At 47.4% G+C, this 13,145-nt stretch overlaps 1 protein-coding gene across 3 annotated transcripts in view; it reads right to left on the bottom strand.

Moving 5' to 3' along the window:
* The window catches only part of FANCI (FA complementation group I), a 26,370-nt gene extending 13,310 nt beyond the window's left edge, over positions 1-13,060 (bottom strand). For 2 of the 3 annotated variants that reach the window (XM_020781712.3, XM_078380918.1), the window contains exons 1-18: positions 12,906-13,060; positions 11,972-12,066; positions 11,605-11,677; positions 10,669-10,799; positions 9,462-9,618; positions 9,315-9,372; positions 7,992-8,033; positions 7,260-7,383; positions 6,280-6,365; positions 6,014-6,146; positions 5,360-5,452; positions 4,984-5,120; positions 3,860-4,040; positions 3,166-3,253; positions 2,690-2,820; positions 1,902-1,972; positions 1,106-1,220; positions 113-235 (exon numbers count right to left, since the gene is read on the bottom strand). In XM_020781712.3, the coding sequence (XP_020637371.3) occupies positions 113-235; positions 1,106-1,220; positions 1,902-1,972; positions 2,690-2,820; positions 3,166-3,253; positions 3,860-4,040; positions 4,984-5,120; positions 5,360-5,452; positions 6,014-6,146; positions 6,280-6,365; positions 7,260-7,383; positions 7,992-8,033; positions 9,315-9,372; positions 9,462-9,618; positions 10,669-10,799; positions 11,605-11,677; positions 11,972-12,055 (1,827 nt within the window). In that variant the 5' untranslated portion in view covers positions 12,056-12,066; positions 12,906-13,060. Of the gene's footprint in view, positions 1-112; positions 236-1,105; positions 1,221-1,901; positions 1,973-2,689; positions 2,821-3,165; positions 3,254-3,859; positions 4,041-4,983; positions 5,121-5,359; positions 5,453-6,013; positions 6,147-6,279; positions 6,366-7,259; positions 7,384-7,991; positions 8,034-9,314; positions 9,373-9,461; positions 9,619-10,668; positions 10,800-11,604; positions 11,678-11,971; positions 12,067-12,636; positions 12,743-12,905 lie in introns of those variants that run through there. The other variant, XM_078380919.1, reaches the window with a different exon arrangement.
* Positions 13,061-13,145: the final 85 nt, after the last annotated feature.

The following is a 13,145-nucleotide window of genomic DNA, read 5'->3' as shown; positions in this document are numbered from 1 at the left end:
TCACCTCAGCCGCCTTCCCCGCGGTTCCCCGCAGCGCAACCTGGGGGTCCTTACGAAGAGCGGCAGTGGGGAAGATGTGACGGGGGAGGCCGGAGGGGGAACCCTTCCTCACCTCGTAGAGCATGAGCCGGACGTCCGCCTGCTGACTGAGGCCTCGGCGCAACCCGCCCAGGATCTCCAGGCAGAAGGCTTCGTTGGCAGCTGCATTGTAGCGTGCGTGAACATCCGCCTGGACCTGGAAGGCAGCAGCAAAGCAGGGCAGGATCAGGCCTTCTCCGCAAGAGTGAAGGAGGCCAGCCCTCCTGTCCCATGCTTGACTCTGCCAAGATCAGGCTGACGAGACCGCCACCATCTTAGCTGGTTTTTGGGTTTTTTTGTTTGTTTGTTTGTTTTCTGGTCTTCTCTCTCTCCGCCGAAATTCTGAGCACCCAGTTCTAAATACCCCATAAGCATTTACACCTGGGACATGGAATGGGTGGCATTTTTATATTGGCAGCTGGACTACATTGTCCATGATGCCTCATCTTTGCATTCAACGGCTAGAGCTGATGGGAGATGTAGTCCAACACCTTTTGGACAGCTGCATCTCTCCTCTCTTCCAGACTTACACCCTCTGTCACAAGAGCTAAAGGCCAGCAAAGATCAAGCTGGTTGAACCTAGAGCTTCAGTGGTACTTTTTTCGAACTACAGTTCCCAGAATCCTCCAGTAACCCTGCAGGGTTAGCAATGCTCCTAGCCATCGTAGCTGAGATACTGCAGGAAAGAGCCCTACGGATTAACTCCTCCAAGCTCTGCTCCAAATGCCTGTTTTCAACAACAGCTTCTGGGCATTCATGGAGAGGGGAAGCCACTGCCTCCCTCTGAGGTTTATCCATAATTAGGAATAATTACAGGTAGACTGCTCCTACACAGGGATGCACCAATTCCAGTTCCCAGAAATTTGTTTTGTCTCCTTGAAAGCCAGCTAAGATGGTGGCTGAAAGATTTTGCAGTCGTGAAATCCATTATATTTCTCCACTCTGCCCCACTCCCAACAGATATGAATGAAGAGGTCAAGCAGGTACCTGGGACCGCACAGGGTCTACCCAAGGGCACCGGACTTACCTGACTTGCTCCAGTAGTTTGGCTGCACTGGGAAGAGGTCAAGCTGCCCAGAACCTTAAAATTCTTCAAGAGGAGCAAAAACCCAGCAACGGCTGACTTACGGGCATCCAGCTGCCTGCAGCGGAGAGACGGGAGGGAAACCCAAGACAGGGAAAGAAGTAAGCTGAAGCAGAGGAGTCTCCGGAAGCTCCTGTCGATCATTGCCCTAATGGGAAATTCTGACATACGACGACTTCACAGGGTTTCCTAGCTATAGAGACCTCCGAGGTGTAGTACCATTCCCTTCCTCTGGGGGCGCATCCTGGGACTGTGCAGCTGGCCCAAGGCTACACAGGCTGGCTCTTCTCCCAGAAGAAGCCCCAGTGGGGGAAATGAACTGCCGGCCTCTGGATCCCAAGCTCACCCCCTGAGCTATCCATCCAGTCACTAAACAGAACAGGATCATCCAAACAAGAGTTTGGAAAACTGAACTGGCAACAAGCAGCATCACCGTTGACAGGAGGAGGAGCAGAGCCTTCGCCTGGGGCTTCTGCTTGGAAATTCAGTCGGAGTGGAGTCTCCCCACGAGAGCAGCCGGCAGCCCTGCTTTGATGCAAAACACAGCAACCCTGCCTTTGGCCTTAAGCAAAAAAAGAACACTTCCGTTTGGGGAAGCTGTCTTACAAAAGACCCTGCCAATGATCCGCCGAGAGATCTGTGGCAGGTATAAAAACAGCCGGCTTTTACGGCTAAGAGAAAGGAGCACGACAACTCAAGCAATGTCGGATCTATCCTGTTTTTCTGGAGGGCAACTTACCCGGAGAACATGGATTTGCGAAGAACAAGGATTAAGGAATCCCTCAAGGACATACTTATTTTGAGCAGGGGCTGGGGTGGGGAGGAAAAAAGAAGGAGCGTTAGAACTTTGCTTTGCCATGTGAATCAAGAAGGAACAACGGGAGCTGGAAGGCTAAGGGTGAGGGGGAAAGGCTAGGAAGGACATTGAAACATTTTTAATACAGTGTTCTTTAACATTTGAATAATGTACTGTTTTTTTAAGCTTTCCATATTGTGCTTTATTGATATAAGCCACCTTTTTTTTTAGGAGAAAGGCGAGGTAAGAATATTTAAATTAAGTAAATGGATGAATACAACGGGCCGGATCCCACCCCTTTTATTCCACCCTTTTTCTCTTCTGCTGATTTGATTTATAAAACAACTTCACGGTTTCATTGAAAGGGAAAAGGCAAAACGAAAGCATTGAGTGAGAAAGAGAGAGGTGAACCTTTAATAAACTAGTGATGATTTCTGTGTAAGTGGCACCTATTTTGCCACTTTTGACGATTTTAAAGGTGGATGGTGTGTTGGTTTGAGTTGTTGTTGTTTAGTCGTTGAGCAGCACACTTAGAGTTGTGTCCGACTCTTTGTGACCCCATGGACCGGAGCACGCCAGGCCCTCCTGTCTTCCACGGCCTCCCGGAGTTGGGTCAGTATCTTCTGGGTCAGACATTGGTTTGAGTATCCCACCACAAATCGCTTCAAGAACATTCAGAACTGAAAAAGCCACTCGTTAAAAAAACCCACAGAAAATAAAAACAGCTTTACCTGCACAGCTTTAAGGAGTCCCTGGACAGTGTCGAGGGGCAGGAAAGACAGATGATCGAAGGCTTCTCCTACTTTGGAAGATGAGTTCTGAAGGACAAGGGGAGAGGACCTAACAATGCTGGACAGAAGATCTGAAAAGAGAAGAGGAAGGCTTGTGAGAGGAAGACGGAGACGTTGCAAGCTTGGGAGAGATGCACAGCCTATAGTTCTATTACAGACCAACAAAAAGGTGGCCCTCCTTGCTTTTTGTGCTACAAAAGACCAGCAGGGCTACCCCCTTGGAAATTCCTCGAACAGGGTCAATGTGTTATCTCAGGCCCAGAATTCTCAAAACAGAAATGTAGCCTTGGCGGCCGTGGCTCTAGAGGAAAGAACAGGGATCCTTTGAAGCCGAGAAACTTTTCTTTCCCGCCCCGTGAAAGGCTGAGATGGTCTTCCCCAGGCGCCATCTTTCCCTTCACTCCTTCCAGGCTTACCTATGAAGTGGCTGACAGGGGAGCCTGCATTTGTGATCACTCGGTTCAGGAGCTGCTCCAAGATCTCGCTTTGAATGGGTTCGTGAACCTGGAAAGGGGGGGGGGGCAAAACATCGGAAAGAGTCACGTTGGGTCTGTTCCGTTTCAGTTCCCTGGAGAGTCGAAGAGACAAACTGGGTCGGTCGGCTTTTCTGAAGTTGTCTCAGACCTGCAGGAGGTTTGACCAGCCCGTGAAAAAGGTCCCCAAAGACCCCCAGCAGTGACCCCTTCTTGTGGAATTGCTGGGAAGAGTAAAAAACCCCTCCTTTGAGGATATGATCCTTCATGGGAGGAGAACGGATCATTCGGTCACTCTTGACACAGACAAGCAGAATCTCCCTCAATGAGTGGCTGGACCCAAAAGACTGTAGCAACAGTCACAAATATCCACTTTTTTTGGGGGGGGGGGTTGTGCTTGGCTGAGTGTAGACCGTTCAAGTCCGAGAGTGCTTGGAAAAACCCTAAGGGTGCTTTGGTTTCTCCATCTTTTTCAAACCGATGGGCTAGAATCCTATGGCCGATGGAGGCTTGCCTATGAGGAACCACGTTAAGCCTCGGCTGCTACTTAGCCCTTCTTCATGAGGGGCTCTTCGCCCCCCCCCCCGAGCATGCCTGCACCCAAGCGTGGGAACACAGAATGCCCCTTCGGGCTGACCTTGAAGGCTTCCAAGAGGATATCCGCTCCCAACTTGCAAGTCTGCTGAGCTGGAGTTTTGGGGAGGCCGAGATTCATTTCCACGCTTTTCCCTCCAAAAGGTCTCTTGGGTCCATACGAGTCCATCAGGATGAACCCAAGCTCCACCAGGCCCTGGGTCACATGATCCCAACCAAACACACTGGACAGGAGTGTCAAAAAAGGGAGATAGAGCAAAATAAATAAACAAATAAATAAAAATGAAAAGCACAACGTCCACATTCTTAAAGTTCATTCTCACTGGTAGAGCTGGCATTTCTGTAAAGCCGCAAATGTTTTGCAATATTTCAGTTACCACTTGTCTGTTTCATATTTTATATACTGTTTATGTGGTATCCTGCCTCTCTTTCTGCGAAGGACCCCAGATAGCTCACAACATGAACAAAAACAGATATACCTAACAAGACAGCAAGCTGTTACTACCAAAGTGCGATTAAACGGGCTGTATTAAAAACAAGCAGTGAATTAAAAGCACAACAGCAGCGGTTAAACTGCAGTACTGCAGCCAAAACTCTGCTCACAACTCAAGTTCAATTCCAGGTCGCTGGCTTGAGGTTCACCCAGATTTCCATTCTTCCAAGGTCAGTAAATCTGAGTATCCAGCTCGCAGGGCGGCAATGTGTAACCTGCATAATTAAATTGTAAGCTGCCCAGAGAGGGCTTTAAGCACTATGAGGCAGTATATAAGCAGCACACTTTCCTTTTGGCTTTTTAACAGTAAAGAATGACAACACCCAGCACGAAAGGAGCCTTCCTTCCATGGCTTCTTAGTATAAATGAACTGTTGTCCTGTGATGGAAAGAGGAAGAGGGAAGGGACCAGCCAAGTAAGGCGTCTCATGGCCTGGAAACAGGAAGAAGGCCCTCTTTGGGGAGTCCCAATCAACTGTGGTGGTGAAGAAGGACGAACCGAGAGAAAGCATGGCTCCCCTTCAAGGTCACAAGCCCCAAGCAGGCTTCCATGGGGTGACGGTGGACGTGTAAGGCATTACTAAGGATACATGGCATGCTGATGGCAGTGGTGAGGCTAGGAAAGCAGGCGGAGAGGGGTATTTCAGTCATTTTACCTCTGCTTCAGCCACTCACCTGTTTACCACAACTTCTAAAAACATGTCAGATATGCTGAACTGTTGAGGGACCAATTCCTGAAGAAATTTGGAGCTCTGGAGAAACTGTTTGTCCTTGAAGCTTCTCACAATCGACGTTTTAAGGAAGTCAAACACCTAAAGGGAGAGAGAGAAAAAAGGTTTTTTTTTAAAAAGTTGCATACCGCCTCGATTTCCAGTTCTGGAAGAAAGGTGGCAGATTGACTAAACAAACCAACCGGGTGCCCCAGTTTGCTCAAACAAAGTTAAGAGCCAATCTTAGTAAGACTGTATTCGGTGAACTGAGCAAATTCAGGGAGCCCACAAACATATTTGCGTCCAAACTCATTCGTGTCGTCAAGAAAGACGTACTGTACCTGGTCTTTAAATCTGTGTATTCTGGCCACTGAGAGCAGAATGGTTACACTGAAAGGACATAACGCCTTGCCGGGATCCCCTTGCTGCTCGGCCTAAGAAATTTCAAGGAATAGAGAAAGTCAGAAAAACACAATATTTATGATGAATTTTGTGCTCTACCTCAGATCTCACGATTATAAAGAGGGTCTTTGTGCTGGGAGGAAGATGGGCTGTAAGTGAACTGTAATAAATAAAGAATAAGTGAATGTTTCAGTTTTCCCTTTAGATTCAAAACAGCGACTGAAATCCAGGAATTAAGTCAACTAAAGCAGGCTCATGGAATCCCTGGGGCTTCTCTCTAACGGAAGGGAACTACTCTGTTTGCTACTTACTACTGGATTTTAGCACCGCTTCTATGGAGAAAGCCACGGTATTTTTTTTTTAAATCAAATCTATAAATAATAAAGCTGAGTTGATAGTGAAACCAGCTCTTCCTAATGTCCCAAATCATGGTTTGGTTGGGTCACGACAAAGCACCACGGCCCCCACTTACAATCCAATCAGCCCCAGTAGCATCGAAGGTCTTTTTTTGATAAGCAGATTAACCACCGCGGTCATCTCTGACGGCATCAACCACTGGCTCCACACTGAGGCTTGTCGTGTGTTTCACATACCTTTAAGTGCTTTATGAGTTCCTTTCCTAAATCCTGGTCCAGATTAATGGCCATCACAACATGCAAAACGATGGTGCCTTCTACGTGACGGAGCTGGTCTAAGGGAACGGTGGCCTCTCCAAGGTCCGCTGACCTGAAAAGAGTCAGTAACACAACCACAAAGAGGCAGTGGGTTGTACCATCATGGCTGTAACACAGATGCAGTAAGGATGATCTAAAGGTAAGAACCATCGTAGCAGAACGAAAGACAAGGAGAAGCAACTCACTCTAAATCTCTCTGCTCTTCCTTTTGCTTTTTATCCATCTGGTTGAAAAAGTTGATGACTCCTTCCAATATGTTCTTCTTGCCACCCTGGAAAAGTTACACGGCCAGAAAGTAACCAAAATCCTATTTCAGTGATAAAACGGATCAATAATATTGACCCTCCCGTGCAGTGCTTGGGGAAGCTGGCTGAAGTCTGACATAACGTCTCCTCCTTGGGTCCTGAGCAGAGCCTGGCAACCTTGCTTTGTCAAACTATAACTCCCAAAATTTGCTAGCCACCATGGCCGTAGGCGAGGGATCCTGGTGGCTCTAATCCTTCAAAGTGAAATTCCCAATCAGGGAATGTATGGTTGGTGAACAAACGTACAAACAGAGATCCAGTCTGGGAGGCTTGTGCATTTCTGGGGGGGGGGGGGGGCAGCAGCTGAGTTGCACACGACGCAGCTCCACCGTGCTCCATCCAGCCCCATCCAGCGGTTGTGGAGCTAAAAATGGTACCCCCAAGAAGACCCAGCTTAATCCCCAGCAGATGGGAAAAGAGAAACCAAGGAAGATGTTGAGCCGTCAGTAATGGAGGAGGAGAAGGTGCCAAGGCAGCATCCACGGAAGAGGGCACGCTCTTTATAAGGGGACCTTCCTTTTCCATTTGGCTGGGAAAGTCCCGGTTAAAGCTCAAAGATCTGTTGCTCTTTAGAGGTCTGCGCTGGTAGTTATCCCGCATCCTGCAACCCAGCAGTGACAGAGATGCAGCAGGGGGAGGAGTCTTTATGAAATTCAACAGGCACTTATTACAGTACCTTCTCTCGTGCCACAAGGGATCATGCAGGGACTCTGTGGAAGCAGAAGAGGATTCTCGCCTAGGATGACTCTGTCCTGGTTACCTTACACACTTCCACCTCACCTTTCCACTAACCTGGTAGGGCTAGATCTTGGCAGTTCTATGAAATGTTGAGGGCCCGTTTCTCCAGAAACCTTCCTTACCTTTGAAGAAAGCAACAGCAGCTGATAAACTAAAGGAGGGATTTCCTGGAGGTCTAGCTTAGAGAACATCCTGAGGACCTTCTCTATCACAAACTGGAGCTCTTCGGCACTCAGCGGCACGTCCCTGCAGAGGAAAGACCAAGACGGCCCTCATCGTCGCCCCCCCTGTCCCACGTCTGCCTGTTCCAGAAGGCAGAATAAATAGCACCGTTCGTCCTAGGAGCATAGGGTGGGGGGACAGATTCTCCTCCAGAGGTGGTGGGGCTGCGTTTCCCATCAGCCCTGGCCAGTACAGGCCATAGTGATGAATGATGGGAGATGAAGTCCTACAACATTTAGAGAGAGGGCCATGCACCTCCCATTCCAGAACTACAGAAAGCGAGAAAAGGGTCACCCTAACAAAATCTGGGGGAGAGGTCTGCCAGCTGAGGGATTCTGGGAGTTGTAGGCGGACACACCGAGAGGGAATCTATTTTTGGGGAGGTGACTCACTGGACCCTCTCCATCTCCCTGAGACAAGCAGATCCAATACTTAGTGTAAAGACCATGGCTAGTGCTTGAGGTCCTTCCAAATCGATGCAGCCTTGAATCCTTCCACTCAGAACTAACTCTAGCTGCTTAAGAACCCCCTCAGCCCACAAAAACGTCTTCTCAAGCCAAAGCCCTTCACTTACTCATTCCCTTGACAGATGGGAAGGAAGTGACCATTCATGACAGAGGTTAGGAAATTACCTGAACATGGAGGTGAGGTGAATCACGTACTGAGGATTCCACCTGGCAAATACAAACATGAGTTGGGAAACAAAGATTTGGACTGCTGACGGAAGACACTTCCCAAGGAAGGGAAGCGCGTGAGCCGGTCATAGCAAAAATGACAAAGGGTCTAGCAGAACTTTAAAAAGTGGGGAAAATGTATTATGGCACAAGGTTTTTGCAGACCTGATCAAGCAGGCAACAGGAAGCATGGCAAAAGAAAATATTAGCCCATTTGGAACTCAAGGGATGATGTTTCTTAAAACGGTTTGTTCCTTCAAGATGTTTATAAGCTACTTTTTAAATGCAGGTTTTCAACAAAGCAACACACTCTATAAAGATTTTAACCCTGCCACAGAATCTGTAGCTATAGAAACTCTGTTTCACTGCTGGGTCAAAAAGGGGATATATAAGGGGTATATTCTGTGTCTCCCCCCCCCCCACCGTTCCCAAGACACAAAGGCCACCTTTGCTTTACAGGATAGTCCGAACGTGAGGAACCAGTGGAAGAGAGAGGGGATGCAACATGTAACAGCACAAGAGATGGTGAAGAACCAGAGGAAACAATACTGTAAAAATCAATGACAACCTAAAGGTTTTTCCAGGAAGAAAAAATAGGATTATATCTCCTTGTACAGCCTTTTGCTTCACTCAGATGACTGGCGTTCTCTCTCTCTCTCTCTCCCTCAGCATGAAATGGTCGCCCTGATCCCCAAAGCCTGTGAGGCTTTTAATTCTGGTGTTGCCAGATTCTCATGCCCATATAAAAAAAGTGCCCCTGTGTTTCAGTAAAGCCACGGTCATTTTCCCAGCCGCTCCTCTGCACTGTCTTGCTTTTAACTCTGCTGGCAAAATATGTACAAAACGCCAAGTAACAGAGCATATGGATACGGGAAAACGGAAGGGCTCTACAATTCAAGGGAAATCGTTTTCCTTATCTTCTAGCAAAAAAGAGTGAGGCTTTTCTTTCCAGTAAGGCTGATGGGGAGAGGAAGAGGTGGGGAATAAAGTCGTGAAGTCGAGAGGCAAAACTTTCTTTAACGAGATGATTAAGGTTTCCCGTCCTAACCACTACTAGGGCTTGTATTTTATTACATGTCGTACGATCCCGACTCGTACCGTTTTATAATAGGAGGAAATGGCAGAAGGAAAGAAAAAGTGGGGGACATTCGTGTTCCAAGGTGCCTAAAGAGACTCTGAAGATTAGCAGGTGGTTAAAAAGCTTGCAGGAAACTGTTGCCTTCTTGCCTGCCTTCAAGGAAGGAAAGAAAACTGATCAAAACGTGGCCAAGGCGTGCTTACCTGCTGGAGCACAGCGTATTGATCAGCTGCTTCTTAAACTCTTCCCCGCTCAGCTCACCTGAGGCAAGGAAACAGGACAGAGACTCCTGAGAGAGGCTGCTAATGAATGGAGCGGGAAGGCAAGCAAGAAAGCGTAAGGGGGCTTACCTGTACCATAAACCAGGGTTTCTTTGGATGTAGCTAGTGCCGTCAGCACAGTAGGAAAGAGCTCCAGAGATTTGCCACTGAGCAGGCTGCCTCCTTTGACCGCTTCGACAAACAAAGCGGCCAAATCCCCCAGCGAAGGGCCTGGCAGTTTGTGAGCCTGACCCACGAGAGACAAAAGAGAAGGACACATAGTGAACTAAGGGAGTGAACAATGAAAACAAATAATACATGGCTGCTTTGGGTCCTCTTAAGGAGAAAAGCAGGGTAAATATATTTTAAGTAAATAAATAATAAAAATGACTACTACAAATTGCTTTAAAATTACTCCTTGTCTCCACCCCTTCTCCAGGAGAAAATAGGAAGCACCATCCTCACCCTTCCGTGGCCCATCAGCCAAAGACGCTGGAGACCTGGGATGTTCAAACTATCCCAAGGGCAAAAACCACATTTAATGGTGACCCATCTGCGCAAAGGCACGAGGGCCATGCTGTCTTCACAGAACCACTAACTCTTTTTTACGGACTCTGCTCCTGGACCTTGCACACCGAATGTCAGGTGATTTTTCGCCCACACTCTGAACTGGAGAGACAATAACTCTCTGAAGCGCAGCAGTAACACCACTAGGCAGCACAGCCCAACAGACAAGCCATTCTGGATGAAGTTCCCTCCTTTAACATAGCTATCAAAGATACAGGACCCAATCATCTTTTCTACTCTTTATCCATAAGGCAGTGTGTTCACATCCTAAAACAGACAGGCTAAATCTGATTTTAGTCCCAGTTAGGGCGAACCCATTGAAATGAGTAAGACTCATCCATCAACAATAAAGTTTGTATTTAACTGCACTTTCAGATTCATATACTGATTTATTGTGTAGCGTGACATCTTGAGTCCCTTCATTAGGACACAAATGAGAGATAAATAAAGCAAATAAACAGTATATTTACTATCTGATGTTTCAGCAGATCTTCTCCAGCTGAGACTAAAGTGAGATTTAGCCCGACGCTTCCACCACCAATGAAATTAAGTTTTAATAGGTAGCAGACCTTTTTATAACATAATAAGCACATGTAGGAAATTCGCGATACTGCTCACGTGGTGGCCAATTAAAGAATATGAAGTTGGAACTCAGCTGCAAAAGGGAACTACCTTTCCCCTCCGACGTAGCAAGCCCTAGAGAGACGAATCGTAACAAATCCAGTCCTACCTCTATCATCAGCAGCCTTATGATCTCAGAGGCCACGTCCACGTGCAGGTCTCCGGACTCCACCAACTGGAGGCAATGCTTGTAAACTTGAAGCCTCTTTGTGACACCACTCGGTTGGGAGCAAGGAGAACCTAGTGCGGAGAGCAAAGGGCCCTTCAGCCACAAAACCAATCTTTTGAACAAACATTTCAAGATCATTCTTGGGTGACTTCACCCACTCTTCTGTTGAAGATGATGCACTTCTTTTTTTTCTCTCCTGACCTCTGGTCAGCAAGCCTCACTCTTAGCTTCTATGCAATTTTAACAATTTAGGTATTCTACTCAAGTGAAGAGCTGAAGCATCCCTTTATCAGCTGAAATGAGTCCAATTAAAACACCCTTTTAACTCCATATTTGGTTGGTCAAGAAGCATCAACAGCCCACAAAGACAGGAAGACCCTTTCCTGAGACCCAACAATTTTACCTGGGCACTTACCGTGTTTCCCCAAAAATAAAACTGGGTCTTATATTAACTTCTGCTCCAAAGAAAACTATTAGGGCTTATTTCCAGGGGGTGTTTTATTTTTATTTTTTTTCATGTACAACCATCTACATTGATTCAAATACAGTCCCATCAACTTCTTCTGGTTGCTGCACAAGGGTGGAGGTTAGGGTTTCACTGAACTGGGCCTTATTTTGGGGGTAGGGCTTATATTACGAGCATCCCGAAAAATCATATTAGGGCTTATTTTCAGGTAAGGTCTTATTTTCAGGGAAAACAGGATACTTTATAGGGCTAACATCTTTAAACAACCAAGAGAGGTACAAAAACATCTGCGTTATTTAGCATATTTGTTCAAGACACAAGTCTTGTACTGTATATCCAATTCCTATCTAGGTAATTAGGCTAGAATGCTGATGAAGAATCTGCAGCCGTCACTGGCCACTGCTTCATACCTTTGAAGAGGGCTCTCAAAAGGGCTCCGGTCTCCTTCCCCTTCAGAGCCTGCTTGGTGACTAAGTCACTCAACTGCAGCAAGAAAAGAAGAGAGAATGGCACACTTTTATTTGTCATCGTGATACACCTTTGCAATTGATTATAAGAGAAAGGTTATGTCCCCAGCTGAATGTCTACACCATCTCAACAGCAGATACATTTACTTGGCCCTTAGTTATCCTCCATTGCATATCGATCCACAAAAACGTTTACTAAGCCACTTCTATTTACCCTCCTAAAAGCTGTCCTAAAAAACGCAAAACTCATTGTTCAACAAAGCTTTTACGTCTCCTTCCCTAGGGGTGGGAAATCACCTCAGCAGCTCACCTCCTTTTCTGTCAGATTTTGCAGGCATGACTGAAGCTGTTCTGATCTTTCATCCCTGGCGAGCTCTAGGATTTTCTGGTCCATTGTTAAGAGACCTGGGAGAAAGAATTTTTAATTCTTTTGTTATTAATATCATCAAACACACACACATACACACACACACATTATGCAAACAGAAATATAAACTGGACCTGCCGCTTCCCACCTCCTTCCCCTCCTCTCCCTCTGGAGTTCATTGGGCCAGTCTATCCTTCTCTCCGACAAAAGTCTACCCTGCAGGGTTCTTGCGAAGATAAACTTAAAGAGTCGGGAAGCTCAGCCATCCCCATCCCGCCCCTCTGTTTATCGTCACAAGAAACCTGCAGGGAGGGTTGACTCTGGCCAGAGAAAACGAGACCAACCCTTAATTTGCTTTACACACATGCACTCATGCACATGAACACACACACACATACACACATATACATACATACACACACAAGTGTGTGGTGTGTATCCATATGTATACATATATATGGCATTTAAGTATATGTGTGTATATGCAAGTGCATAAGTAGATACAGATATATAGATATACACATAGTTGCATACAGCAAATATATGTGTATATGCATGCGTATATATATGCCTCTGCATAAAACACACACACACACACACACACACACCAGGTAGAGCTCTTCAGGGGAAAAGCAGGAGGTTATGCCATGAAGCAAACTGCAGGCACTCTGTCCATGCCCAGAGGCCCTCTTTGCCCCCCCTTTCTCTTCCCCTCCCACCACCAATATTCTGTCTCGGGCTCCTCCATACAGTCACGTGACCTTCGAGTACAGGACCCCCCCCCGATCTCTCCCCCTGGCAACCCCCCTGCCCCACCCTTGACCCCCCGTGACCTCTCTCCCTATTGGCTAGCCACCCAACGACCCCCGCCTCCCACCTCGGGGTGCCTCAGGCGGCCTTTATTTTTCTGGCCGTCGCCCCCACCCCCAGCACCGAATCTCCCGCCAGGAAGTTCCCCGGGGTTGCCCGGACAACAGAGCCCGCCTCCCCCTCTCCTTCCGGCTTCCGTTTCCCTAGGCAACCGGCACCTCGTCGTCGCAGGGCAGCCTGAGGTTAAGGGTGGCTTCTTCCTTGGCGAGGCCCCTTTGGCTTCCGGGCTCTGCGGTGGCGCGTTCTG

This window comes from Pogona vitticeps, chromosome 12 (genome assembly GCF_051106095.1).
Source record: "Pogona vitticeps strain Pit_001003342236 chromosome 12, PviZW2.1, whole genome shotgun sequence".
In the NCBI taxonomy this organism is placed as follows: Eukaryota; Metazoa; Chordata; class Lepidosauria; order Squamata; family Agamidae; genus Pogona; species Pogona vitticeps.
This window is presented reverse-complemented; position numbering and strand designations above follow the sequence as displayed.